General features: G+C 39.7%; 1 protein-coding gene across 7 annotated transcripts in view; it reads right to left on the reverse strand.

The window, feature by feature from the left end:
- The window catches only part of babam2 (BRISC and BRCA1 A complex member 2), a 205,386-nt gene that overhangs the window by 92,469 nt on the left and 86,894 nt on the right, over positions 1-26,023 (reverse strand). For all 7 annotated transcript variants that reach the window (XM_060856095.1, XM_060856110.1, XM_060856080.1 and 4 more), the window contains exon 7: positions 4,856-4,965. In XM_060856095.1, the coding sequence (XP_060712078.1) occupies positions 4,856-4,965 (110 nt within the window). The remainder of the gene's footprint in view (positions 1-4,855; positions 4,966-26,023) is intronic.

Below are 26,023 nucleotides of genomic sequence, written 5' to 3' on the forward strand. Positions count from 1 at the left end.
TGCCTTAATCACTTCTGCAATACCTTCACGCTTACTTTCAGCAACTGATGTATCAGGGCACCAAGGCCTTGTTGCACCTCTCCCTTTAGCAATCTTTTGTCATTCAGATAAAAATCTGTCTTCGTGTTTTTGTTACCAATGTGGATAACCTTAAATTACAATTCATCTGCCATTCATTTGGCCACTCACTCAACTTGATCATATCACAGGAAAATCAAATCATCTTTTAGTCTTCTAAATTCCAGTGGACATTAGCCTAGCCTATCCCACCTTTCCTCAAAAGACAACCACTTTTTCCAGGTATTAATCAAGTAGACCTTCTCTAAATTGCTTCCAATGCATTTACATCCTTTCTAAAATAAGGAGAAGAACGTTGACACTGTTTCGCAGATGTAGTCTCACCAATGCACTGTATAACTGAAGCATCACCTTTCTACTCGCGTATTCAATAACATTTTCAATACCACAATTGAATTGGTTGCCACCATAGTCTCAAGCAAGTCATGAGATTTCATGCTGGAAACATTTTACTCCATAAGTGGTAAACAAAGCAAACACAAAGATGATAACTTAGTTAACATTTACTTCAAAACTTGGAATGAACATCAGTTAAAAAAACACATATGAAGAGGTAAAGTGCAGTCAATTATAATTACATATAAATAGTCACTATAAATAAGACAAATTTCAAGAACAGGCTCAGCAGTCCACACAGGATATACGTCCTCAATCTTTGGCAGAAACTTCATCTCTTTTTCTATGATTTAGCCTAATACCCAGGTGAAAGGAGCACACAATGAACAAGTGTTCCACATGCACAGTTTCACCAAACTGCCTCAACTCTTAACTGGATAGCTTAAATCTATTAAGTTAAAAATCACAACACCAGATTACAGCCCAACAGGTTTAATTGGAAGCACTAGCTTTTGGAGCGTCACTCCTTCATCAGGTGGTTGTGGAGCTACCTGTTTGTTCTTGCCTTCTGCTCCTAGTCTCTGTATTCTATAGTCCGGCCTATAATGCACCAATGGGATCATCCTCTGAGCTCTGATGGCTGTGTGCTTTTATACAGTTTCAGGAACAACATACACAAAATTACAGCATGTGGGATTAAGGAGATTGAGAACTTGTTAATGGAGAGAAAATAGTGGAACACATGATGAGAATGCCTCTGACAAAAGACAAGGAGAGATCTAGTGGTGGTAAAAAAAAGGATAGACATGTAAAATGGGTGCATATGATATGTATGAAAACGAGAAATTGGATCTATTTTCTTACCACCATTAGTACTTCTTTGTCTTTTGCTCAGGATATCTTCACCATCTGTCCTTCTCGCTCTTTCTTCCCTACTGCCAACATAAAAATCACCATTTTCTGGACCTTTATGGCTCTGAAGAGCCATATCAGACTCAAAATGTTAGCCTTGTTTCTTTCTTCACAGATGCAGCCAGACCTGATGAGTTCCACCAATATTTTCTGATTTTATTTATGTAATTATCAAAGCCGTTGCTGGTAAGTGAAGCTTCTTTAAGACATTTTGCAAGGCAACCATTTGTTTAAGGTTTGCGTAAAGACTTGTAGCTTGAATGCCAGTTGCCATAGTTGTGGGTATGTTTGCCAAGTTGACTTGCAGACGTTTTGTTCCCAGCCTAGGTGACATCTTCAGTGCTTTGGAGCCTCCTGTGAAACGCCGCTGTGCTGTGTCTTCTGGAATTTATTTGGTTCCATTCCTGCTGTTTCCAGTTGCTGGTTAAAGTTGTTTGTTCTAGTGGTCAGTATATTGGGTCTAGGTCCATATGTTTGTTGATGGAGTCCGTGGATGAGTGCCATACTTCCAGACATTCTTCTGTCCTCTGCTGAGCTTGTCCTATGATCATTGCATTACCCCAGTCTAGGTTTATTCAATATATCATTTTAATTGCATGACACTGTAATCTTTTGCGATAAATTCTGTCTTATAATCCTGCTCCGCAGCTACCTGATGGAGCAGCACTCAAAAAGCTCGTGCTTCCAAATAAACCAGTTGGACTATAATCTCGGGTTGTGTGATTATTAATATTTTTATATAAAGGTAGAGAGGTTAGTATGTCAGGTCGTGGCATCTCCTTATCACATTGTTTGTCTGTTAGGCACCTGCAAATGAAGTTGCAAGGATACTTGTTCTGGTGAAGACTTTGTAGAATTGTCTTCTCTTTGCAGGTTGGGAGTGATGCAGTGTGTTATAGCCTTTTTGAACAGGGCCTGAATGCAGCTTCACTTGTGTGTGTTTGGATGGTTACTGCTGTAGTACAGGATCTGGTCCATGTGTGGGGCTTTCTTGTACACTTGTGGTGCATTGACCATTTTGTGTTCTTTCTAACATGACATCCAGGAATGGGAGCTGATTGTTGGTTTCCTCCTCTCTCATAAATTGTATCCCTTTGAGTATGGTGTCGATAATCCAGTGTGTGTTCTCAATTTTGGATCTCTTAATAAGTTAAAAAAATGAAGTCCACATATCTGATCCAGTTTGGTTTGGATTTACTGTTTGTTCCAGTCTTTGCATCACCGCTTCTGTTATGAGCCCGGAGATGGGCGAGTTCAGAGATATCCCATTGATCTGTTCATATATTTGGTTGTTGAATGTGAAGTGTTATGAAGGTGTAGAGGTTTACTATACCTTTGAGAGAGTTGAAAAGCTAGCAGAACTACCTGACACAGCATGAAGTGCTCTGAGAACAAGATACGATGTAACATTTGGTTGAACAACTCGCAGTAGCTGGGTTGCTATGAGACAAAAACATATTTCAAATTCAGCTAATCAGTTTAAATTATGCCTCAAGATACTAAACTCCAATCAAGTTTTAATTTAGTATTTTGATAATATTAAAACCAATGAAATGATCCAATGTTTTTGGGTATAAATATCGGGCATTTTGAACAGTTAGCTAGAGCGGCAAACAGAAGATTAGATTACTTACAGTGTGGAAACAGGCCCTTCGGCCCAACAGGTCCACACCGACCCGCCGAAGCGCCACCCACCCATACCCCCACATTACCCCTTACCTAACACTACGGGCAATTTAGCATAGCCAATTCACCTGACCCGCACATCTTTGGACTGTGGGAGGAAACCGGAACACCCGGAGGAAACCCACGCAGACACGGGGAGAACGTGCAAACTCCACACAGTCAGTCGCCTGAGTCAGGAATTGAACCCGGGTCTCAGGCGCTGTGAGGCAGCAGTGCTAACCACTGTGCCACCGTGCTGCCCACAAACTATCAAAAGACCCAACAGATGTAGGTTGCTAGTAAGAGGTCTCTGAGAGGTACCTGTCGGGAGAATGTGTTTGCACAGAAAATAATATCGAAACCAATCTGGAGAGAAAATCTATAGAGGAAAACCTACAGAGGTCACTCGGCAAAGCTGACTGGTTTGAAATGTGAATTGTTATTTTGTAAATTGGAATCGGGATTTTTATCAGATGAGTATTATAGAGGGGGAGATAGGTTTAAGAGAATGGAGCTGTAAATAATTGTTAGTTAATATGCTCTATTAGACTTAGGTTGGATTTACTGTTTGTTCCAGTCTTTGTATCACTGCATCTGCTGTGAATGCCCAGAGATGGGTGATCCCATAGGTGTCCAATTGATCTTATTACATATATTTGGTTGTTGAATGTGAAGTGTGTCAGCTAGTAGTTTGAGTATGTAGCCCCTGTTGATAGGTTCCTCATCATGTCGTTTGTTCTGTTTGCCCAGGTAGTTGGCTAATGTCTCCCTGGCTCAAGTTTTGTCAATTGAAAGGAGCAGCGCTATTACACTGAATAAGACCATTGCTTCATCCTTGTCTATGTTTATGTTCTTGATGTTGTCTAGGAATTCTTGTGATGATTGTCTAATGTTGGGTTCTGCTGATAAGATGTTTCAGTTTTTGTCGAAGTTCTTTTGCCAGTTTATGTGATGTCGTTCACATGAAGTGCAACCAGAAGCAACAGGAACGGATTCAAATAAATTCGAGAAGACACAGTACAACAGTGCTTCACAGGAGGCTCCAAAGCATTGAGGATGGCACCTAGACAGGGGACGAAATGGCTGCAAATCAACTTCCCAGCTTGGCGAACATACCGACAACCAAGGTAAGCATTTGTGTTGACTTGTGTTGGCTGGTTTCCCTAACCAGCTGGAGTTTAGTGGTTAGGGAAACCAGCCAACCACTACTGGTTGGCGATTTGATAGAGCTGTACAAGATGTTGAGAGGCATAGATAGAATGGATAGCAAAAGGCTTTTTCCCATGGCGGAAATGTCTATCATGAGGGTACATAACTTTAAGGTTATGTTTAGAGGAAGGTTTAGGGGAGATGTCAGAGGCAGGTTCTTTACTCAGAATGTGTTGGGTGTGTAGAATGCACTGCTGGCAGTGGTCGTAGAGTCAGATAAGTTTCTCTTGTATAGGCAAATCGAAGATAGTACACTGAAGAGTAAGTAGGTTAGTCTGACCTTAGAGAAAGATCAAAGGCCGGTACAACATTGATGGCTGAAGGGCCTGTACTGTGATGTACTGTTCAATATTCTGTGAAACATCCACAAAGCTTCATCATGTGACTTGAGTCAGCTGGTAACTTAAGACTTAATTCTGGTGCTCTTCAAGGCTTCTTTTGCAAGAATATATTTGACAACGAAGAACAATTTGACTTGAAATTAAATTTAAAAATAATAATTATCAGGTAAGATTCTAAAGGACCACGTATGTTCAATGAATTGGAATCCAACATAAACCTCTACCTCCAAAGAATAGCAAAACATATCCGTGATAGCAAAACAAATCTGACTTATCATTTTTCAACAGGGATCATAGTAAAGTACTGTACTTACTGTTCAATCCTTGGAGATAGGTACAGTTTAGGAAACACCTGAGTAGCTTCAGTATCCTCAAAACTGACAGAAAGGAGAGCAACATCTTCTCCTGGGTCTATTACTGTATCCTGGGAGAGAAGAAACAACAAATATTGTAATTACAGGATTTTTAAAAAATCCAACTGGTTTTAGAACTGTTTCGCCCCAAATTGTTGCTCTCTCTCATGCCTGGAAGTAAACTCTGTGCTCCCAAGTAAGCTTTGAAAGATGCAGCCTGTTAATGAGTAATGAGAATTTTTCCTTAAGGAGAAATAATGTCTGCATTGCACTGTAGCAGTGGCTGGTTTCGGATGGCACTGAGGTTTAAAAAAAACAATGCCACATAGTATAAATTGGTTCTGTTTCTACTACAGGGAAAGAAACAAAGAAACTAGCTGTTTGGCACATGTTCAGTGATTAGATCTATTCTATTACTGTGGTTTAAATCGTTGGTATAGTACTGGAACAGCAGGTGGAAAGTTAAGAAATAAAATAATTGATGAAGTTTTTTTCCCCCAATTCAACTGTGGAACATGGGCGTTGCTGGCTGGCCTTAGTTGATCTTGAGAAGGTGGTGGTGAGCTGTCTCCCTGAAGCTATCCATGTGCTGTATGGTAGACCCACAATGTCCTTATGGGGATAATTCCAGGATTTTGGCCTGGCGAATTATTTCGGTATATTTCTAAGTCAGAATGGTGACAGACTTGGAGGGGAACCTTCAGACAATGGCGTTCCCAGATATCTGCTGCCTTTTCTCTTTCACGTGGAAGTGGTCATGGGTTTGGAAGGTGCTGTCAAAGGAGTTTTGATGAGTTTCTGCAGAGCATCTTGTAGATAGTACACATTGCTGCTACTCAGCATCTGTAGTGTGGTGGAGGAGAGAGGGCACATTTAGATATGGTGCCAGTCAAGCTGCTGACATTTTCCCAGATGTCTCGGAACTGACCCCAACCAGGCAAATGGGAAGCATTCAATCACAATCATACTTGTGACATGTGTCTTGGAAATAGTGGACAGGCTTTGGGGAATCAGGGTGGCATTTTCATTTTAGGTAAATTAATCGCCGCAGTATTTGTGGGCGGCACAGTGGCACAGTGGTTAGCACTGCTGCCTCACAGTGCCAGAGACCTGGGTTCAATTCATGCCTCAGGCGACTGACTGTGTGGAGTTTGCACATTCTCCCTGTGTCTGCGTGGGTTTCCTCCGGGTGCTCCTGTTTCCTCCCACAGTCCAAAAATGTGCAGGTTAGGTGAATTGGCCACGCTAAATTGCCCGTAGTGTTAGGTGCAGGAGCAAATGTAGGGGAATGGGTCTGGGTGGGTGCGCATCGGTGTGGACTTGTTGGCCCGAAGGGCCTGTTTCCACACTGTAAGTAATCTATTCTAATCTAATCTAATTCCTAGCCTCTATCCTGTTCTTGTAGCCACTAAGTTTATGTGGCAAGTCCAGTTGAGTTTCTGATCAATGGTAGCCCGCAGGATGTTGATAGGGGTTTAGTGATTGCGACAAAATTGAATTTCAAGGGTTAGTTTTACTTTCACTGGAGATTCTCAGTGCATGACACTTAAGTGGCACAAATGTTACTTGCAACTTGCCAGCCTAAGTAGTTAACTAAAAACTACTAAGAATAGTAAGATGGGTGATGATGGCACTGCCTCAGCATGTGGGACCTTCAGGTTATCAATGCCATCCAGGGCAAAAATGTCTGCAATAAGAGTTTGTGGCTCAGGGGTCAGAGTAACTGAGTTGAAGACTGAGATGCAGCCATTGAGGGGAAAGAGTTACCTTGATGTATTGTACACGGAAGCGGATAATCGCTCAGAATAAGGTTTCTAATTAGACAGTAGTCAGTGACAGAGGCATGCGGCTACATCTGAGGCAGGCAAGGGAACCAGAAGGAAGGAATGCAGGACACTCCGCCTTTGTAGCTGTCCAATATGTTTGAGGTTCTTCCAGCTGGTTTGGATGGAAGTGGGCTGAAGAGTTTATGAGTGAACTGACCACTAGTGGCACAGAAAGCAATTCAAGTAGGCAAACAAAAAAGAATGTTATGGTAGGAGACCTTGATGAGACTGGCTTTCTGCAGCAAAGAGCAGGAGTCCAGGAGGCTGTACTGCCTGTCTGATCTCAGGGTTTGGAACGTCTGTTTAAAGCTCAAGAGGAACTTGCAGTGGGAGGGAGACTAAAATCAAATCTTCACCAAAATCACTATCATCATTGTCCATGTAGGTATTAATGATAAAAGCAGAGCAAAAAAATACAAAAGAGGTCTTGCATTTTTAGCATGAGAAGCTAGCCACCAAATTAAGAACAAGAACCTCAAGGGTAATATGACCTGAATTATTATCCGAAAGAGAAGTCACCATAGGTTGCTCTCTCATTACAGAGGTATATGATTGGTGGTGACTTTGGTTAGAGGGTCACCAGGGTTCAGGCGAGGTCAAGAAGATGGGGCCTTCACAATAGTCTCAGCAGGGAAGGGAATTGAATCCACAACATTGGTGTCACTCTGCATTGGTTTTGGTATCAACTGAGCAAACTGAGCCCCAGGAGGCATTCCCTGATTAAGAAATGAACCTCGGTTGCAGCTGTGATAGCATGTGATCCTAACCATCAGAGAAGCTGCTATGATCTGAGCTACATGCAAATTGGCATTGGAAAAATACAGCTTGAGGAACGGCTCCAAGACTGGTGTGGTAGAACCTGATTCTAGTTTGTGGGCCAAGAGTCCCTGTATTAGAAATATAGATGTACAGCACGGAAACAGACCCTTTGGTCCAACTCATCCATGCCAACCAGATATCCCAACCAGCCAATTTAGTTCCACCTGCCAGCATCTGGTGCATATCCCTCGAAACCCTTCCTAAATGTTGCAATTGTACTATCCTCCACCACTTTCTCTGCCAGCCCATTCCACACAGGCACCACCCTCTGCATGAAAAAGTTGCCTTTTTAGGTCCCTTTTGTATCTTTCCCCCTCACCCTAAACCTATGCCCTCTAGTTCTGGACTCTCCCACCCTGGGGAAAATACCTTGTCTATTTATCTTATCCATGTCCCTGATGATTTTATAAATCTCTATGAGATCACCCTTCAGCCTCCGACGCTCCAGGGAAAACAGCCCCAGACTTTTCAGCCTCTCCCTATAGCTCAAATCCTCCAAAAATTGGTAACATCCTTGTAAATCTTTTCTGACTCCTTTCAAGTTTTGCAACATCTTTCTTGTAGCAGGGAGACCAGAACTGCATGTAGTACTCCAATAGTGGCCTAACCAATAGGTGATGTACAGCCGTAACATCACCTATTAACAGCACAGAGGTGGAAGGAGTGGAGAGTGTCAAGCTCCTGGGACTGGTCATCCACAACAAGCTTTCTTGGACTCTTCATATGGACGCACTGGTTACAATGCCCTACAACATCTCTTCTTCCTCAGACAGCTGAGGAAATTTAGCATGACAGCGAATACCCTTGTCAACCTTTATAGGTGCGCCATCAAGAGCATTCTGTCTGGATATATCACTACCTGGTATGGCAACTGCACCATTCAAGATCGGAGTTGGTTATAGAGAGTAGTGAACTCGGCCCGGACAATCACAAATGCCAACTTTCCAGCTATAGAATCCATCTACCAGGCCTGGTGTTAAGGAAAGGCCGCCAACATTCTCAAGGATCCATCTCACTCTGGCAATGTTTTTCTACAATCTCTTCCATTGGGGAAGTGGCACAGAAGCCTGAGCACACGCACCAGCTGGTTTCGCAACAGTTTCAACCCTACTGTTGTTAGAATACTGAATAGACTCTCAAACTCTTAACATTCGCCTGTACCTGTGTTTTTGCTTTTGCTGCTGTTTATCTAATATTTACTATCCATGCTACTTAACTCTGTTATCTGCCTGTATTACTTGCAAGACAAAGCTTTTCACTGTGCCTTGGTACATGTGACAATAAATTCAATTCAATTCCTAACTCCTGTTCTTAATACTCTGACCAACAAAGGAAAGCAATCCAAATGCCTTCTTCACTATCCTATCTACATGCGACTCTACTTTCAAGGAGCTATGAACCTGCACTCCAAGGTCTCTTTGTTCAACAACACTCCCGAGGACCTTACCATGACGTATACAAGTCCTGCTAAGATTTGCTTTCTCAAAATGCAGCACCTCACATTTATCTAAATTAAACTCCATCTGCCATTCCCCAGCTCATTGGCCCATCTGATCAAGATCCCATTGTAATCAGGAGGTCACCTTCACTAACCACTACTCCTCCAATTTTGGTGTAATTTGCAAACTTACTAACTATATCTCTTATGCTCAGATTCCAAATCATTTATATAAATGATGAAAAGTAGTGGACTCAGCATTAATCGTTGTGGCACTCCACTCGTCACAGGCCTCCAGTCTGAAAAACAACCCTCCACTACCCCCTCTGTCTTCTACCTTTGAGCCAGTTCTGTGTCCAAACGGCTAGTTCTCCCTGTATTCCATGAGATCTAACATTGCTAACCAGTATCCCATGTGGAACCTTGTCGAACACGTTACTGAAGTCCATATAGATCACGTCTACTGCTCTGCCCTCATCAATCTCCTTTGTTACTTCTTCAAAAACCTCAATCAAGTTTGAGAGACATGATTTCCCACACACAAAGTCATGTTGACTATCCCTAATCAGTCCTTGCCTTTCCCAATACATGTACATCAGGCAAAATAAGGGGGAAGGAGAAGGGCCAAGACAAGTAAGTGTTTTACTCAAACTTAAGTAAGTGCAATTATGAGGGGTTAAAAGCAAGGTTAGCTAAAGGGAACTGGCAAATTTGATTAAGAAATAGGTTAATAGAGATGCAGACTTTAAGGGGATATTTCAGAATACACAGAATTGATACACTTCAACAAATTTAAAAAAAATCATGAAGGGAAGCAATTACCATCCTTGTTTAATGAAAAAGATAAAGACAATATCAAACTTGAAGAAAAAGTATATACTGCTACATTAAACATACCCAGTGACACAGAACATTACAGCACAGTAAAGGCCCTTCAGCCCTCGATGTTGCATCAATTTGTCGAACCAATCTGAAGTCCATCTGTCCTACACTATTCTATTTTCATTGACTGAGCATCGGAAACCCCTGGGGTAGAAAATATGTAATATTCACAATTGGAGGAGTAAATAAATTTCTCCTCATGTCAGTCCTAAATGCCTAAGTATAAGATAGGTTAACAGGCCAGAGGATATGCTGCAGGGATCAGTGCTGGGGCCTCAACATTTTACAGGTTTTATAAATGTTTTAGATGAAGGTATTAAATGCATAATTGGTAAATTGACACAAATACAGGTGGGAACACAAGTTATGAAGAAGATGCAATGAGTCTACAAAGGGATATATGAATAGGTTACATGAACTGCTTAGTTTCATTTTTCTTTTGTTCATTCCTGGATTGTGGGCATCACTAGGAATTTAGGAACTTATTGCTCTTGAGAAGATGCCTTCTTCAATTTTGATAGCTCGCAAGGGCATTTCCACAGGGAGGTTTAGAACCAAGGGATACAACTTCAAAATAAGGGGAAGAGAACTCAGGACTGATATTAGGAGTAATTTATTTACTCAGAGTTATGAATTTTCCAAAGTCTCTGCCCCAGGGGTCTGTGGACGCTCAGTATGTTTAAAGCTAAAATTAAACCAGAAAATGCTGAAGAAACTCAGTAGGTTTTGCAGAAACTGTAGGGAAAGGGGTTAACTTCTTGAGTTGGCTGACTATTAGGGAAAATAAAGAACATGAAAGCATGGGAAGGGTTAAAGCATGAAGACCAATGAAAAGCAACCTGTGTTCTGTGGAAGGCAGGATGGGTTAACCACAGTGGAACATTCTTACACCAATTAGCAGAGTAAGGTTAAGGTTGAAAGGTCACTATGGCAAGATGAGATAACACAAGTAATAAAGCAAGTTTCTCTGTTAAGTGTTAATATGACAGGATCGGGACAATAAATATTTGGGACATGACATTAAAATATCTAATTAATAGTAGAGTCAGCTTGAGACAGGAGAGTATTGTAACAGATGGAATAGATAAATATCTATCATGTCAGGTTAGTCTGGAATTGAAGATCACTGTAGCAGAGTTAGCAATAAATATCTAACCATGACATTAGAATAACATTAAGTAGAATATACAATTAAAGAGATAATGGGAACTAACATCACTGATTTATTGTGTAGCTAGAGTGAGGTACTTTGATTAATATAGTTGGACATGCTGATAAGCTTACAGAAACATGATAAAAAAAATAAAATCCACGGATCCTAAGGTTCGGGGGCATTCGAGAGTCTGCTTTCTCAGTGTCACGGTTTTTTGTTTGCAAATAAAATTCCTATTTCTTGAAGAACTCTGTGTGTGTCCAGGTGGTTCTCTATATTTTCTTCACAACACTATTTCTCAGAATTGCTTTAGAGTTCTAAAGGAGTGTCATGCTGCACTTAAAATGTCAACATTATTTCGCTTCGCAGAGATGCTGCAAAATTTCTACAGTACCTTGCTTACGTTTTACTGTTTAGAGATTGACAGATTTCTAACTCTTGCTGATGTGAAGGGACATGAGTATAGAATGCAAAAAAGACATTGAAGTGGATAATCAGTCAAGACTGCATAAAATGATAATGCAGACACGACAGCCTACTCCCCCTCCCATGTTTCAAAGGGAGTTAAAGGTGAACAACATTGCCATAGATCTGCAGTCCTATATAAGCTAAACTGCAGAATCATTCTTTAAAAGGACATCCATGAATTAGATGTCTATTTTATAACAATCTGAGGGTTCATGGTTTCAATGATGATAATATCTTTTGTTTCAGATTTTGTTTAAGTAGCGGGATCAGCTGATTGAGCTTGTACCTCTGGCTAAACACTATGCACCACTCCCAAATAAATACGACACAAACAGATGCATTCAGCATTATGGTCAGCTGTACTTTCTATCTACCTTCCTTCCTTACCGATGAAGAAAATACTATAGAGTAGCAAACAGAAGCATCCACTTTGCAATCCTCTCAACCAGCACAATTCTACTTCACCATCTTCAGACAGGAAGCAGGTGCCTCCAAGTTTAGTTACTTGCCTGTTTACTGCATATTTCACATTCAGTTTTATGTGCAATCTTCTCATTCATTGAAATCGAAGGAGTGTAAGTCATTCAGAATCAAGAGTCTTTTCAATTATTGTTAGATCAAACTTGATCAGTACCTCAATTCCTTTTAATCACCTTGGCTCTGCATGCTTTAATACTTGATGTAACAAAATCAATGGAGTTTAGTCCTGATAATTTCAATTAACACCACCTTCTGGACACAGGATTCTTGGTTTCTATTTCCCTATGTGAAATGCTACTTCCAGAGTTCACACCTGAATGACACAGATTTATGTTAAGATTATTTCTAACTGTTCTGGAAAGCAGTCAATTTTTATAAATCAAATCCATTAATTATTTTGAGCACCACAATTAGTTCATTGCTCGGTCTTTTTTGGATATCCACCATCAAATCACATATTTGATAGTTTCAACAATTAATGAATTACAAACGCTACCTACTAGGGGAGTCATGATTTGGAAATGCTGGTGTTGGACTGGGGTGTACAAAGTTAAAAATCACACGACACTAGATTATAGTCCAACAGGTTTATTAGATTACTTACGGTGTGGAAACAGGCCCTTTGGCCCAACAAGTCCACACCGACCTGCCGAAGCACAACCCACCCAAACCTATTCCCCTACATTTACCCCTGTCCCCAACACTACAGGCAATTTAGCATGGCCAATTCACCTAACCTGCACATTTTTGGACTGTGGGAGGAAACTGGAGCACCCGGCGGAAACCCATGCAGACATGGGGAGAATGTGCAAGCTCCACACAGTCAGTCGCTTGAGGCGGGAATTGAACCTGGGTCTCTGGCGCTGTGAAGCAGTAGTGCTAACCATTATTTGGAAGCGCTAGCTTTCGGAGCGTTGCTCCTTTATCAGTGGTTGCAGCGCTCCGAAAGCTAGTGCTTCCAAATAAACCAGTTGGACTATAACCTGGTATTGTGTGATTTTTAACTTTGAATCACCTACTAGGGCAGCACAACATCAACAAAAAGGGTAGAGAAGGGGGAGGAGCAAAATCAAAATGGAATTGGAAGGGAAGATAATGCATCCCTGCCATGGCAGTGCCCACCTCTTTTTCTAAATGCCTCAAGAGCGTTGATGGACATTGCATGCTCCCTAAGGACACCCAGGCATGAGCACAGCCATGGAAGAAACATTGTGAATTTGAACTCTGTGAGCTCCCACAAACAGCAACATGATAACGATCACATAACCTATTCCTTGAGACAATGATTAAAGGATAAATATTAGCTACAACACTTGAAAGAACTTCCAGCTTTTTGTTTTGAAATGTACTGTGAATCTTCAGGCAAGCAGGACCTTTGCTGAACAACTCATTTGGGAGACAGAACCTCCGACAGTGCAATGCTCTTTCAACACTGCACTGGAGTGCCCACCTTGATTTTGTATTCAACCCTAAAGTGGGACTTGAACCTAGAATCTTGAACTCAGAGGAATGTGTGTAACCAACTGAGCCTGGCTGGTAACTGTGATATATACTCATGTCATCAATCTAAGAGAATAGAGGTGTTTACATGGGACTGAATCAGGTGTCTTTAAATCAATTAAAGTAAAATGGAACAAAGCATTGCAGAAACCATATGCATGACATTTTTTCAGAAACAAATAAGAATTTAGGGGAAAATAAAGGACTAATGATAGGTCTGAGTTTGGAGACAAAGTCTACTTTTCCTTTCTACAGATGCTGCCAGATCTGCTGAGTAATTCCAGCATTCTATGTTATCAATTCCAAAAGTGTGATTTGTTTTTAAACTATACTCAAAGGTTAAAAAAAACGCACAAATCATAGAATGTGCTCATGCTGAATCTTTGATAGAACTATCCAACCAGTTTAATTCACCTGCTCTAATAACTTAGTCTTAATTCTTTTCCCTTCAATGATGAAAATCTGAAGTTAGAACAGACAATACTGAAAAGCACAGAGCAAATCAAGTAACATCTGTGGAAAGAGGGAAGGAGTGTTTACCTTTCACTTTGATGAACCCCTGGTTAGACAGAAGGTTATCAATTTGAAATGTTAACCGCAGACTTCGCTTTCTGCAGATGTGGCTTTTGTGTCTACAGCACCTTCTGCTTTAATCTTTAACTCCACTTGGATACTAAGTGTACAATATGTACATTAAGATAGAAGGTCAACAAGACTGTACACTTACAGTAATGTGCTGATTTTCTTTTGGGGTGGTAGTGAAGGGGAGATATTGTGTGCAATATGTGTTTCAAAGAAGGCCACCCTGCAGCAATGTGGGAAGCCATAACAAGCTAAGGGTCAGACTTCTTTGCTCCAATGAAAGGAAGTCTTGCCCTTGAAATGCTACCGTCCATAAAACTGGTAAGTGCAGATTACTCTACTACATTCCTGACTTAGGCCTTTGTGTGCGCAAGTAAATCTCTAGGGAATCAGGAGATAGTTCAGTCTATACCAAAAGTCTCAACATTATTTTGCTCCTCATGCACTTTTTCCAGATAAGCAATTGATCAAAGGTAACTCACAGGATGTTAATAGTCGGTTCCGATATAACACGATAGTTCCGTTCTTGTGCGATCGTGCGTTATAAGAAAATCGCGCAATAGCCATGCCATTTAAATTAATGGGACCGAAATCACGTTATAACCAGTACAGGTAAGGAAAGTTCACATTCTACAACTAGCAGTCTAAATTCTTCAATCGTGCTAAAGCCAATTCACGTGGAAGAAACACGTATTATAGAAGAACAGACTGTACTGGAGGTTTCAACATTTGCAACGTCTTTGAATGTATGGAGAAATAGGATGATGGTGATTGTTTTGAATCTGCTGGGGACTTCAGAACATTCCATGGAAAGCGATCAGCCTGGTTGCAGTCCCCAGCCATGCACTCAGATCCAAACTGGCAGGAGTATTGGCTGACATCTTTAACCTCTTCTTACTATGATCTGACATTCCCACCAGCTTCAAGAAGATCACCATCATCCCAGTGCCAAAGAAAAATCATGCAGCATGCCTCAATGACTACCACCTGGTGGCTCTGACCTTCACAATTATGAAGTGCTTCCAGAGGCTAGTAATGGGACACCACTTGAGGCAACATGATTGTGTTGATCATTTGCAACAGGTCCACAGTATATGCCATCTGCCTGGTGCTACCTCTCTTAGGCTCCTAATTATCAACTACAGCTCCACCTTCAATACCACAATTCCAAGCAAACTCAACTCTAACCTCAGTCTTGAGGTTACCCACATAACCATTCCTTATACGCTCATGGCCCCAACTCAACTTAGAAGTTTGCTGACAGCAAACCGAGTGTGTAGCAGCATAGTATAAAGACACCAATCTCTCCATTAACACTGGCAAAACCAAGGAGCTGGCCATTGACTTCAGGAAGCTGAGTGGAGGGCATGCTCCTGTCTGCATGAACGGTGCTGAGGTGGAGATGGTCAAGTGTCAAGTTCCTGGAAGTGACGATTACCAACAATCTGTCCTGGTCCATCCGTGCTGATGTGAGGGTCAAGGAAGCATAGCAATGTCTCTACTTCCTCAGGAGGCTAAGGAATTCAATATGTTCACAAAGACAAAGACACTTTCCATTTTTTATAGATGCACTACAGAAAGCATCCCATCTGATTGCATCACAGCATGGTACTACAATTGGTCTGTCCAAGACCTCAAGAAGCTACAGAGAGTTGAGATGCTGCCTGGCCTGCTGTGCTTTGACCAGCAACACATTTGCAGCAACACACCCTAGTCAATCAGGGAAACCAGCCTTCCATCCATTGACTCAGTCTGCACTTTCCACTCCTCAGGAAAGCAGCCAACATAATCAAAACCACTCCCAACTCTGATTATATTCTCTTCCAAACCTCTTCCAGTGAGCAGAAGATATAACACTTTGAATACACATATAGATTCAAGAACAGCTTCTTTCCCACTGTTATCAGATGTTTGAATGGACCCCTCAAATGTTAATGCTGATCTCTCTCTCTGCACCTTCTCTGTGGCTATAACACTGTATTCTGCACTCTGTTCTGCTACCTGATGCACTTTGCATGGTATGATTTGCCTGTATAGCATTCAAAACAAGACTTTTTACTGTATTTCGGTACATGTGACAATAATTACTCAAATCAAATCAAATCACTCTAACAACATGTTAATGTCCTATTAGAGTTACACACTGTGGTCCTCAGTTTACAATTCGTTCAAAGTTTGCAGGTGACACTAAATTATCCCTGGATCAGTAATCCAGAGATTCAGGCTAATGTTCTAGGGCTGGAGATTGGTATTTATGATGCTGGGGAGATCAAGCCAGGGATCCACCATAATTGAGGATTATTAGAAGGTCCCTTCTAATAAGTGTGTCATTGGCATCTGTGTAAGATGACAAGGCAAAGTAGATTTTTCCCTCTTGGTTCCCTCACCATCTGCTATGGACCCACTTGGCAGCTATGTCTTTCAGAGCTCTGACAGGTGATTCAGTTGTGCTGCCACCAAGCCACTCTTGCTGAAAAACCAAAAGAATTGCAGAAATCAGAAACAAAAACAGAAATTGCTTGAAGAACTCAGCAGGTCTGGCAACATTTGTCATGAGAAAACAGTGTTAACAATTCAGGTCCAGTTGACCCTTCCTCAGAACACCCCTATTGGTGATGGGCATTAAAGTATTTTCTATTACGTTACCCTCAGTATTTCTTCCAATTGGCATTTGAAGAAGTAAAAAGAAGATTGATGAGTGCAGAGCAGTAGATGTGATCTATATGGACTTCAGTAAGGCGTTCAACAAGGTTCCTCATGGGAGGCTGGTTAGCAAGGTTCGATCTCATGGAATACAATGAGAATTAGCCATTTGGATACAGAACTGGCTTGAAAGTTGAAGACAGAGGGTATGGAGAAGAGTTGCTTTTCAAACTGGAGGTCTGTGACCAGTGGATTGCCACAAGGATCGGAGCTGGATCCACTACTTTTCGGCATTTATATAAATGATTTGGATGTGAACATAGGAGGTACAATGTACTTAAAGGTCTTTTTGTCACTTCAATTTATTTGAAAATACCTGTTAGTGAGTGAATGACAGCTACGTTGCATAAGCATAATTTTAATTCATGAATGCAGTATCCAATTCAAATGAAAACATGGAGATTTATTAGAAAATAATTTCATTTTCTTATTCAATATATTTGATCAACTCTTCAACTGTGTGGGCTGCATGGATTCCTTTAGTTATTTTTGTACTTGTACTTCAATTCTTGCCAAAAGAGAGACAGAGTACGTTTGTAATTTATTATGAACCCAATGATGCATAAATGGAAAAGCAACGGATTTACTGTTTGTTCTACATCTGGACTTCAAAACTAAACACCAGCATGTGTATTCATTGATAACTGGTTTTCAATAACATACGCTCGACTCATCTTCACTGTTCCTGTGGTTTGAAGCTGGTTACTTTGTGATGGAAGAAATATATGAAACACTTAAAAGCCTGTATCATTATTTCTTACATTATTTTTAAAGCATGTCACTGTTCTGCTGACAGTAATTTCCCTTTTCACAAAGGCAACTAAAAATGAAGGTTGTCAGAAGCAGAGTATGTAAAAGAAAATGTCTTGCCAAGAATGTAAATAAAAGTAATTTAAGAAACATATGCAATTGTGTGGTGAACTAACAACTTTGATCAGTATCATACAGCTTTCATAGCAGGGTACATTATGATAGATTTAAACACAGATAATATGAAATCGATTCGATTGAAATTTGATCTCCAGTATATTCAAGGATTAACTACTAAAGAAACTCTTGGTGACATTTGTTCTTTGCTGTTTGGATTTTAAATGTGAAACCAAAATATTGTGACTGGTTGTTGTATGAAAATAGTTTCACTCTTGGAAGGGGTGACAAGTTCCACTGTTGCCCTCAAACTTTCCACAGATTTTTAAGATTATGCCTTATTGACAGCAGTTCAATTCCTCAGAGTTAATGGTTATTATTAGGTTTAAATAACAAATTTAATTCACATGACATAACAATCATTTTTAAAATTCAGGTTAAACCTGATAAACACGTTTTCATCGCTCAAATGTTCATTTGATAAAATCATTGAAAATACATAAAGAATGTATTGAATATCTTTTCAAAGAGAACACAGAAGAATTTTATTCCTGTAACTGGCAAAAATAACATAATTCATGGAAATGAAAATATAAGCAATGTATCAGAACCTAAAAAGAATGGACAAAAATATTGGGACCGTTATTTTTGGTGAGGTGCTATTAAAGAAGTGAGCCTGAACGTTGAAAAGGCAAAGTTAGCAATAGTTGCTAACCAATGTGGTGTGAGAGACATTTATTTGGTTGGCTGCAGCCTCTGCAGTGCTGCTTTGTACCAGCATGACTGATCAACAGTTGCATCATTTGTTTTGACGATATTTGGCACAAGCATATGAATAAGTGTGATTGAAGGATAATACCAGGAGGGATCCAAAGATATATTCATTCCAAGAGACTTTTCCACAAACATTAAACAAAAGATTTGGATTTGGATGGTTTAACAACTCTGAATTAAGATTAAGTGACTTATTTGGTGCTTTAAGATTATTCTGAAAAAGCATTGGAGAGTGGGAATCATTGATCAGTCAGCAGATATGTTACAGCATCTAACAGCAACTTGAGAAACTCAAATAATCTTTCAATTTGGCTTCCCTTTGAAAAACACTTCTTGAGTTTGTGATTACACCACAGTTTCAGAGAAAAATAATGTCTTTTTACAATTATTATGTGAAGACTAACAAACCAATTGTCTGTATTTTACATTCCCTAAAAACACTCGCCTCCTTCCCAGCAAACAGGGATGAGAGTGGCTGAGCATGAAAAGGGCAGAAAATTCTTCAACTATAACACAAAGCTGCAAAGTCACTGCAACATGAGAAAGCAGAAACCTAGTGCACCTTTTAAATCATCAGTGGTGAATTGCAAATGCTTTTAGGTCATATCAAACTTGTAGAATTGCAAAGGTATCAGAAATAAATGCAGTTGGATACTTTCTTGGTAACTAATTCTGACAGCCATCTGATCTGGCTCGGATGCTTTGAGTGCTGGAAATCTCTTCCTAAAAATCAAATTTTGTTTGTGTTTCATTGTTAACTTCAAGTTACTATTTAAATTCTATATTTCATCTTGAGAGTAACTGAACTCAATAAATATTCCAGGTAAAGATTTTTTTTATACCTGGGGCTTAATCAACTCAAAGCCAAGAAATGGAGGCATATCAATGTGACTTGGCACTAAATGTGACTTTGAACAAAATGCTGGGAGTAGGCTAAGTAAGGGAGTCAGAGAAAGTGGCAACGGTGGTGCTCCTTTGCTTTCTTTCAACCTTTTCAGTCTTGGGTACGAATGGTGATTCAACTACAAAGGAAAAACCTAATTATTTAGTGAGTACTTGGCAAATGGCTCAGGTCTGTTCTTCTAATTTTTAAGGAGAAAGTGAGGTCTGCAGATGCTGAAGATCAGAGCTGAAAATGTGTTGCTGGAAAAGCGCAGGTGGTCAGGCAGCACCCAAGGAACAGGAAATTCGACGTTTCGGGCATAAGCCCTTCATCAGGAATCTGCACTTTTCCAGCAACACATTTTCAGCTTCTAATTTTTAAAACAGAATAGAGAGTGATGGTAAAGTTTAAAAATGAATAATGAAATAAAATAATTAACTAAAGCATATTAAGAACGGTAGGAGAGGTATCATGTCACAGCAGGAGCTGCTGAAAGCCAGTCTGATCTGGGACAAGAACACCTTGTGGGGAAAGTTAGCTGGAAACTTCTCATTTGATCAGTGGTTAGGGGCTGGAGCATGTAGCTTCAACTGAAGTAGGGAATCCTTTGGACAGGAGGTTTTGTAACTGTCCAACTGGGTTCATCCTTTCAGCATCTTTGAACAAGAGGAAGGGCTGCTGGGGTGTATGGCATAACTGGCCATGGCACCATGGAACAACACACTGGAAAGCCAATCAAGTGGAAAGTGTGGAGGGTCAAAAGGAGTAGGGAAGAGTAAAGCAAGTAGGTTTACACTGTTCTCTGCAACAAAATGTAAAGTCCAGCAGGTGCTGTCTGGCTAGGATTTGGGTCTTCTGTTCAGGGCTGAATAGTAACTTACAATGGGATGGGGAGGATTCAGTCATTGTAGTTCAATAACATAGGCAAGGAAGAGGTTCTACACAGTCAATTTGATAAACTGAGCATCAAATTAAGAAACAGAAATTCAAAGGAAATAAGGGAAAGCATAGTGGCACAGCAGTCAGTGGACTTCTAATCTAGAACTCCAGGCTAATGATCTGGTAATATGGATTCAAATTCCACTATGGCAGATGGTGAAATGTGATTTGAATTAAAAAGTTTGTCTGATCATGACCAGCTAACCACTTTTGATTGTTTAAAAATCCATCTGGTTATAGAGTCAGCACAGAAACAGACCCTTCAATCCAACTGATCCACGCTGACCAAGTTTCCCAATCTAAACTAGTCCCATTTGCCTGCATTTGCCCATATCCCCCTAAACTTTTTCTATTCATGTACCTGTCCAAACATCTTTTATATGCTGTAATTGTACCTGCCCCTTACCACATCCTCTGACAGTTCATTTCACATATGAACCACACTGTGAAAAAGTTGCCACTCATGTCCCTTTTTCATCTTTATCCTCTCACTAGTTCTGGACTCCCCTATCCTAGTGAAATTACTTTGATATTCATCTTATCCACGTTGTGTTCATGAATGTGCCTTTAAAAAATCCACTATGTTTACCTGATGTGGCCTATATGTGGCTCTTTTGTGGTTGATTCTTAACTATTCATTGGGCAACTAGGGATGGTTAATAAATGTTGGCCTAGGCAGTGACCCCCACATTCCATGAACGAATTTTAAAAACTCTGGATTATTACGTGAGTCAAATGCTAACCAAGAGTACATTATGTTACCACTCATCAAGAGATAAATGAAATGTCAGATAATTCCAAAATGTATCGAAGCCACTTGACAATTATTTCATCATCAGAACAAAGAAATTTCTTTAAAGGCAAGATTCAACAAAAGAATGCAGCATACAGTCATAATCCCAGGTGATTTCATGAATGATCATATAGAACCATGGAAAATAGGAACATGAGTGGGCCATTCGGTCCATTGAGCCTGCTCCACCATTCAAAATGATCATGACTGATGAACCAACTCAGTAGTCTGTTTCTGCTTTTGCCCCAGACCCAGTGATCTCTTTAAACCTAAGAACTATATCTAGCTCCTTCTTGAAAACATTCATTATTTTGACTTCAGTCGATTTCTGTGGTAGAGAACATCACAGGCTCAGGGTGAAGAAATTTCTCCTCATCTCAGTCTACTCCAAATCCTGACATTGTGGCCCTTGGTTCTAGACTCCATGGTCATAAGAAACATCCTCCCTATGTAATCCTCTTACAATTGTTAAGGTTTCTATGAGACCCCTGATCCAGTCCCTCTTCATATGCCAATTTGCCATCCAGAAATCAGTCTGGTAAACCTTCTTTGCACTCCCTCCATAGCCAGAATGATTTTCCCCTGATAAGGAGACCAAAACTGCGCACAATATTCCACATGTGTTCTCACCAAGACTCTATATAATTGCAGCAGGCTAGTAATGAGAACTGGCTATGGTGACTTAAAGTCAGTATTAAAAAGAGACCAGATTGTTTTAGATATCAATGCTGAATCTTTGACAGATTAAGTAAAGTCCAAAGAAGATCTAACTCTTAAAAATGACATTCAGATGATAAGAGAAACAGAGGTCCAGAAACCAGACAGATCAATTCTAAAGAGCAGATGATAAAATGTTGCATGGGTGACCTGTAGAATCAATTAATTTCTCAAGACACAAAAACACAACAGATACCCAAACAGCCAATGCTAGCAGAAACACCAAATACTAAAATGCCTTGTCAACGCTATGACTAAACAAAACTCATAGGCATGAACAGTGCTCAACATTCAAAACTGCATGCTTGTATTCTAAGAAAGTAGGTCAGTTTCAGAAAATAAACCAAAACAGGACACAGCTACAGAAAAGCAAAAGACCAAAACACTACCCACATAAGGAGATAAATGAGGTGGAACTGTCTCCGGTTGAAGGCAAAACCACAAAAGTTTTTTTTCCAGGGGAAATCAGTGGCACAGATCAAATATCTTAGCATGCAAACCCTGACATTTTTGGCATCGCATAAATTTCATGTTAAACACGGGTCTAAGTGTCACAGTACTGTCATATAGAGAGTCTAGGTTGACAAAATACTGTTTACAGCTGACCAAAATTCTGCTATGAGATCTAGAAGGCATCACACTTAACAATAAATGTATGCTCTCAGCAACTCTCCAGCACAAGGTCAGCAAGTACAAGAAAACTTCAAATAAAAGCAAAACAATGTGGATGCTAGAAATCTAAAACACAAACAAAATGGTGGAGAAACTCAGTAAGTCTTGCAGCTATAAAGATAGAAGCAAAGTTAATTTTTTGATTCCTTTATGACTTCTTCAGAATGAGGAAACCTTTATGTACTTTAAAATCAAGATAAGAAGGACATGCCTGAAGTCAATCTTATTCAAAAGACGCAGAGGTTAATCAACAGGAGCTAAAATTTTCTTTTGAAAAGGAATCTCCAAATTTGTTCATCAGACTACAATATTTTGCTGAAAAAAACTCCTGCGTTTATGCATCCAGGAAAATACATTGTTTAGTGAAACAAGACAAGGACCAACTCGAAATAATGATTAGGATGAGAATCACAAAGCCAATAGTGTGATGTACCCAAATACAGGTAATACCATTGGACTTATGTTGACCTGATGCAATTTAACAAGACAGGAGCAAGAAAATAATTATTTTATATCTACAGTTGAAGAAAATATAGCTAAATTATCCAACAATATAAAAAATGCAACAAGCAGCTTTTGGCAAATGCCACATTTATAAGTTCATTCAGAAGATTATTTTAATAGATTACTGTTTGGACTTGCATTGGCAGAGATATTAAAAAGAAACAATGTCAACTTAAAAGGCCTTCATACAGTCACATGTCACACGGATAAAAAGCTATTCCATGAGGAAACAGGTGAAGACCATGATCAGAGATAGCGTGCAGCATTAGAATGTTTACAAGTGGAGCGGCTCATGCTCCAAAACAAGTGCAAATTTTCTGAAAAATCCATTTGTTTCTTGGGACACAATGTAATCAACAATGAAGCAGAATGGTGGATTCTCAGAAGACTAAAGACATTATAGAATTTCCAATTCCAAATAATTTTATTGATGGTAAAAGAGTAGACTGATGGGTTGGCGATTGGTCGATTTGGATTTGTCCTGCTTTTTGTAAACAGGACATATTTGGACAATTTTCTACACTGTTGAGTGGATGGCAGTATTGTAGCTTCACTAAAGATGTGGCATATTTTGGACCATATTTTCAGAACTGTTGTTAGAATGTTGTCAGGGCCCATAGCCTTTCTATTACATGGAGTGAATTGGATTAGTTGAAGACTGGCACTGTAATACTGTGGATCTCTGAACAAGCCCAAGATGAATCCACTTGGCACTTCTAACTGAAAACTTAATGCTTCAGCCTTATATTCGGTACTAATGTGCTGGGCTTTTCCATCATTGAGGATGGAGATATTCTTACAGCCTCCTGCTCCAGTGAGTTGTTTAATTGCTCACCAACATTCATAACTAAATGTGGCAAAACTGTACAGCCTAGATTTGATTCAGTGGTTGCGAAGTTGCTCAGCTCCATCATTTGCTGCTGCTGCTGCTGCTTAGCCTGCAAATACTCCTGTTTTGTACATTCATCATGATTTAAGGTATGCTTGGTGCTGCTTCTGGTATGCTGTCCTGCACTCTTCATTCAACCAATGTTATTTCCCTTGCTTCACGTTAATGATAGAGGAGAGAAGCCAAAAGGTTACAGATTGCATTAGAGTATGATTCTGCTGCTGATGGCCCATCATTTCAGCATGGCTCAGATTGCCTGCTTGACCCAGTGTGTCAACCTCAAAGGCTGGTATAGGTCTAGCCATTTCTTTTGAAGCTGAAAATTGAGGTCAGATCATAACATGTTACTGAAGAATGGTAGTGTATTGATGGTGGGGGTGGGATTGATATTTAGATAGAAAGGGATCAGCATATATACCATATATTGAACTATACATGTATTTTGGTGAAGAAAAAAGGGGGTATATTACATGCCAGGTTGATTTATATTCTGCGATCTATGATACTGGCCATGTAACTGGTAGAACTCCCCTGCTTTTGATCAAATAGCATTACCAATGAGGGCCTTGGTCAAGGTCTGTGTAAGTCTCTATTAAGTGGTATATTTAATAGTGTATACACGCTCAGTATGCTGAGTATCAATTCTAGACAACAGCATAAATCTATGACTCGGATAGGAAATTGACAGCAATCAACGAAGGCTGGTATCTTCCTTTTCTTCCTGTTCCCAATAAAAGGTGCTGAAGTTGTTTGGCGTGGTTGCTTTTTGCATCTAAACCAAAACAGGACACCAATAAGATTTTTCTCTGCACCAAAATACAGGTTTAGGCTAAGATTTTGCATTAAGTTAACCCCGTTCTCTCTAAACATTGACCTCCCCAACATCATCATCATCCCACCACCACTTTCAGTATTACATTAGATACAAAATAAATGGATAGGGAGATAAGGGGCTAGGGTGGTAAATTGAAATGACAAACTAAACCCGATTCCACCAGAATCTGCTGCATCCAGTTATGCTTTCCAGCAGGGGTAGCCAGACAACGATCAGGAGTACTAACAACGTCAGATTTCTTCTTCCCAAATCTCAAGGAATTGAAATTCATTCATAAACAAAGCTTGTCAGAGTCTGGAACAGATTGTTGAAAAATGCATGCAGCAGTTCTCGGTTCAGGGCATTGTTGATCCCTCCCATAACTTGCCAGTTTATCTCCTTTTGTGCATTGAAACAAAAGTGCTGAGAAGGTATATATTGCTTTTAGTTTCTCATTTATTTAAGTGATAGGTTTGAGGTATAATCAGAAATTGAAAGGAATGTGCCTGACTAGATTTACAAATATTACTGAGATGGTATTAATATTTACAACACTTGCTTGGCCAAACTGACTTTGCACCAAATCTAATAAAAGAAAAATAAATTTCACAAAAAGCTATTGGCATTTTTTGGAAAACTGCTACACAGTTGCAAAGCTAAATAGCATTTTTAACATACAAATGAAATACGCAGATCGATTTAAAAACTTCAGATACGTATAAACTAATTTTAAAATAAGCATGAGTAATGCCATAATTATTTTACCACTTTTTTTTCAAATTTCTTTTAAGTTCACCCATATCCATAGCATTTCTTACAAAAGAAAGTTCAATAGTATTCTTGCCAATTTGACCATTATTCACGTGCATGCAAGTAAATTCATTTCAAATGCTTTCAAAAACAGTACATTTCCAACAGGTTTTTTTTAATTCCAGAAATCTGGGCCAACATACTTATCTTCCTTTATTACTTGTATTTAACATGGGTGTGGAATAATAGTTGCAGCACTCAAGATAATGGTTTGGATTATTCAGGAAGAATCTCTCACGAACTCACTTACCTCAAAGTTTGTATTATGAACAGGCCAATGTCACTGTTTGGCTGTGTTCCAAGTACACAATTAGGTTAAATCCATGACAGATTTTTCCATTGCACTAATATCAAACTATAATAATGCCAATTGTGTTTTTAACTTGGGTAATTACATGAATGCAAAGTAGTGAATCCTTTTCTAACAAAGGGCAATACAAACATTAGGAGAGGAATGCATTAAAATGCAGAAACTGAACTTAAATTATTATTTTATGCAGTATCTTGTAGTGATATTATATTATTGCTTTAACAGCTGCCCATTATGTCAGTTTTCCAAAGATAGTGATGGCTTAGAGACAATAACAAATGAAAAGATAGAATTGTATTTATATAA

This window comes from Hemiscyllium ocellatum, chromosome 3, assembly GCF_020745735.1.
Source record: "Hemiscyllium ocellatum isolate sHemOce1 chromosome 3, sHemOce1.pat.X.cur, whole genome shotgun sequence".
NCBI lineage: Eukaryota > Metazoa > Chordata > Chondrichthyes > Orectolobiformes > Hemiscylliidae > Hemiscyllium > Hemiscyllium ocellatum.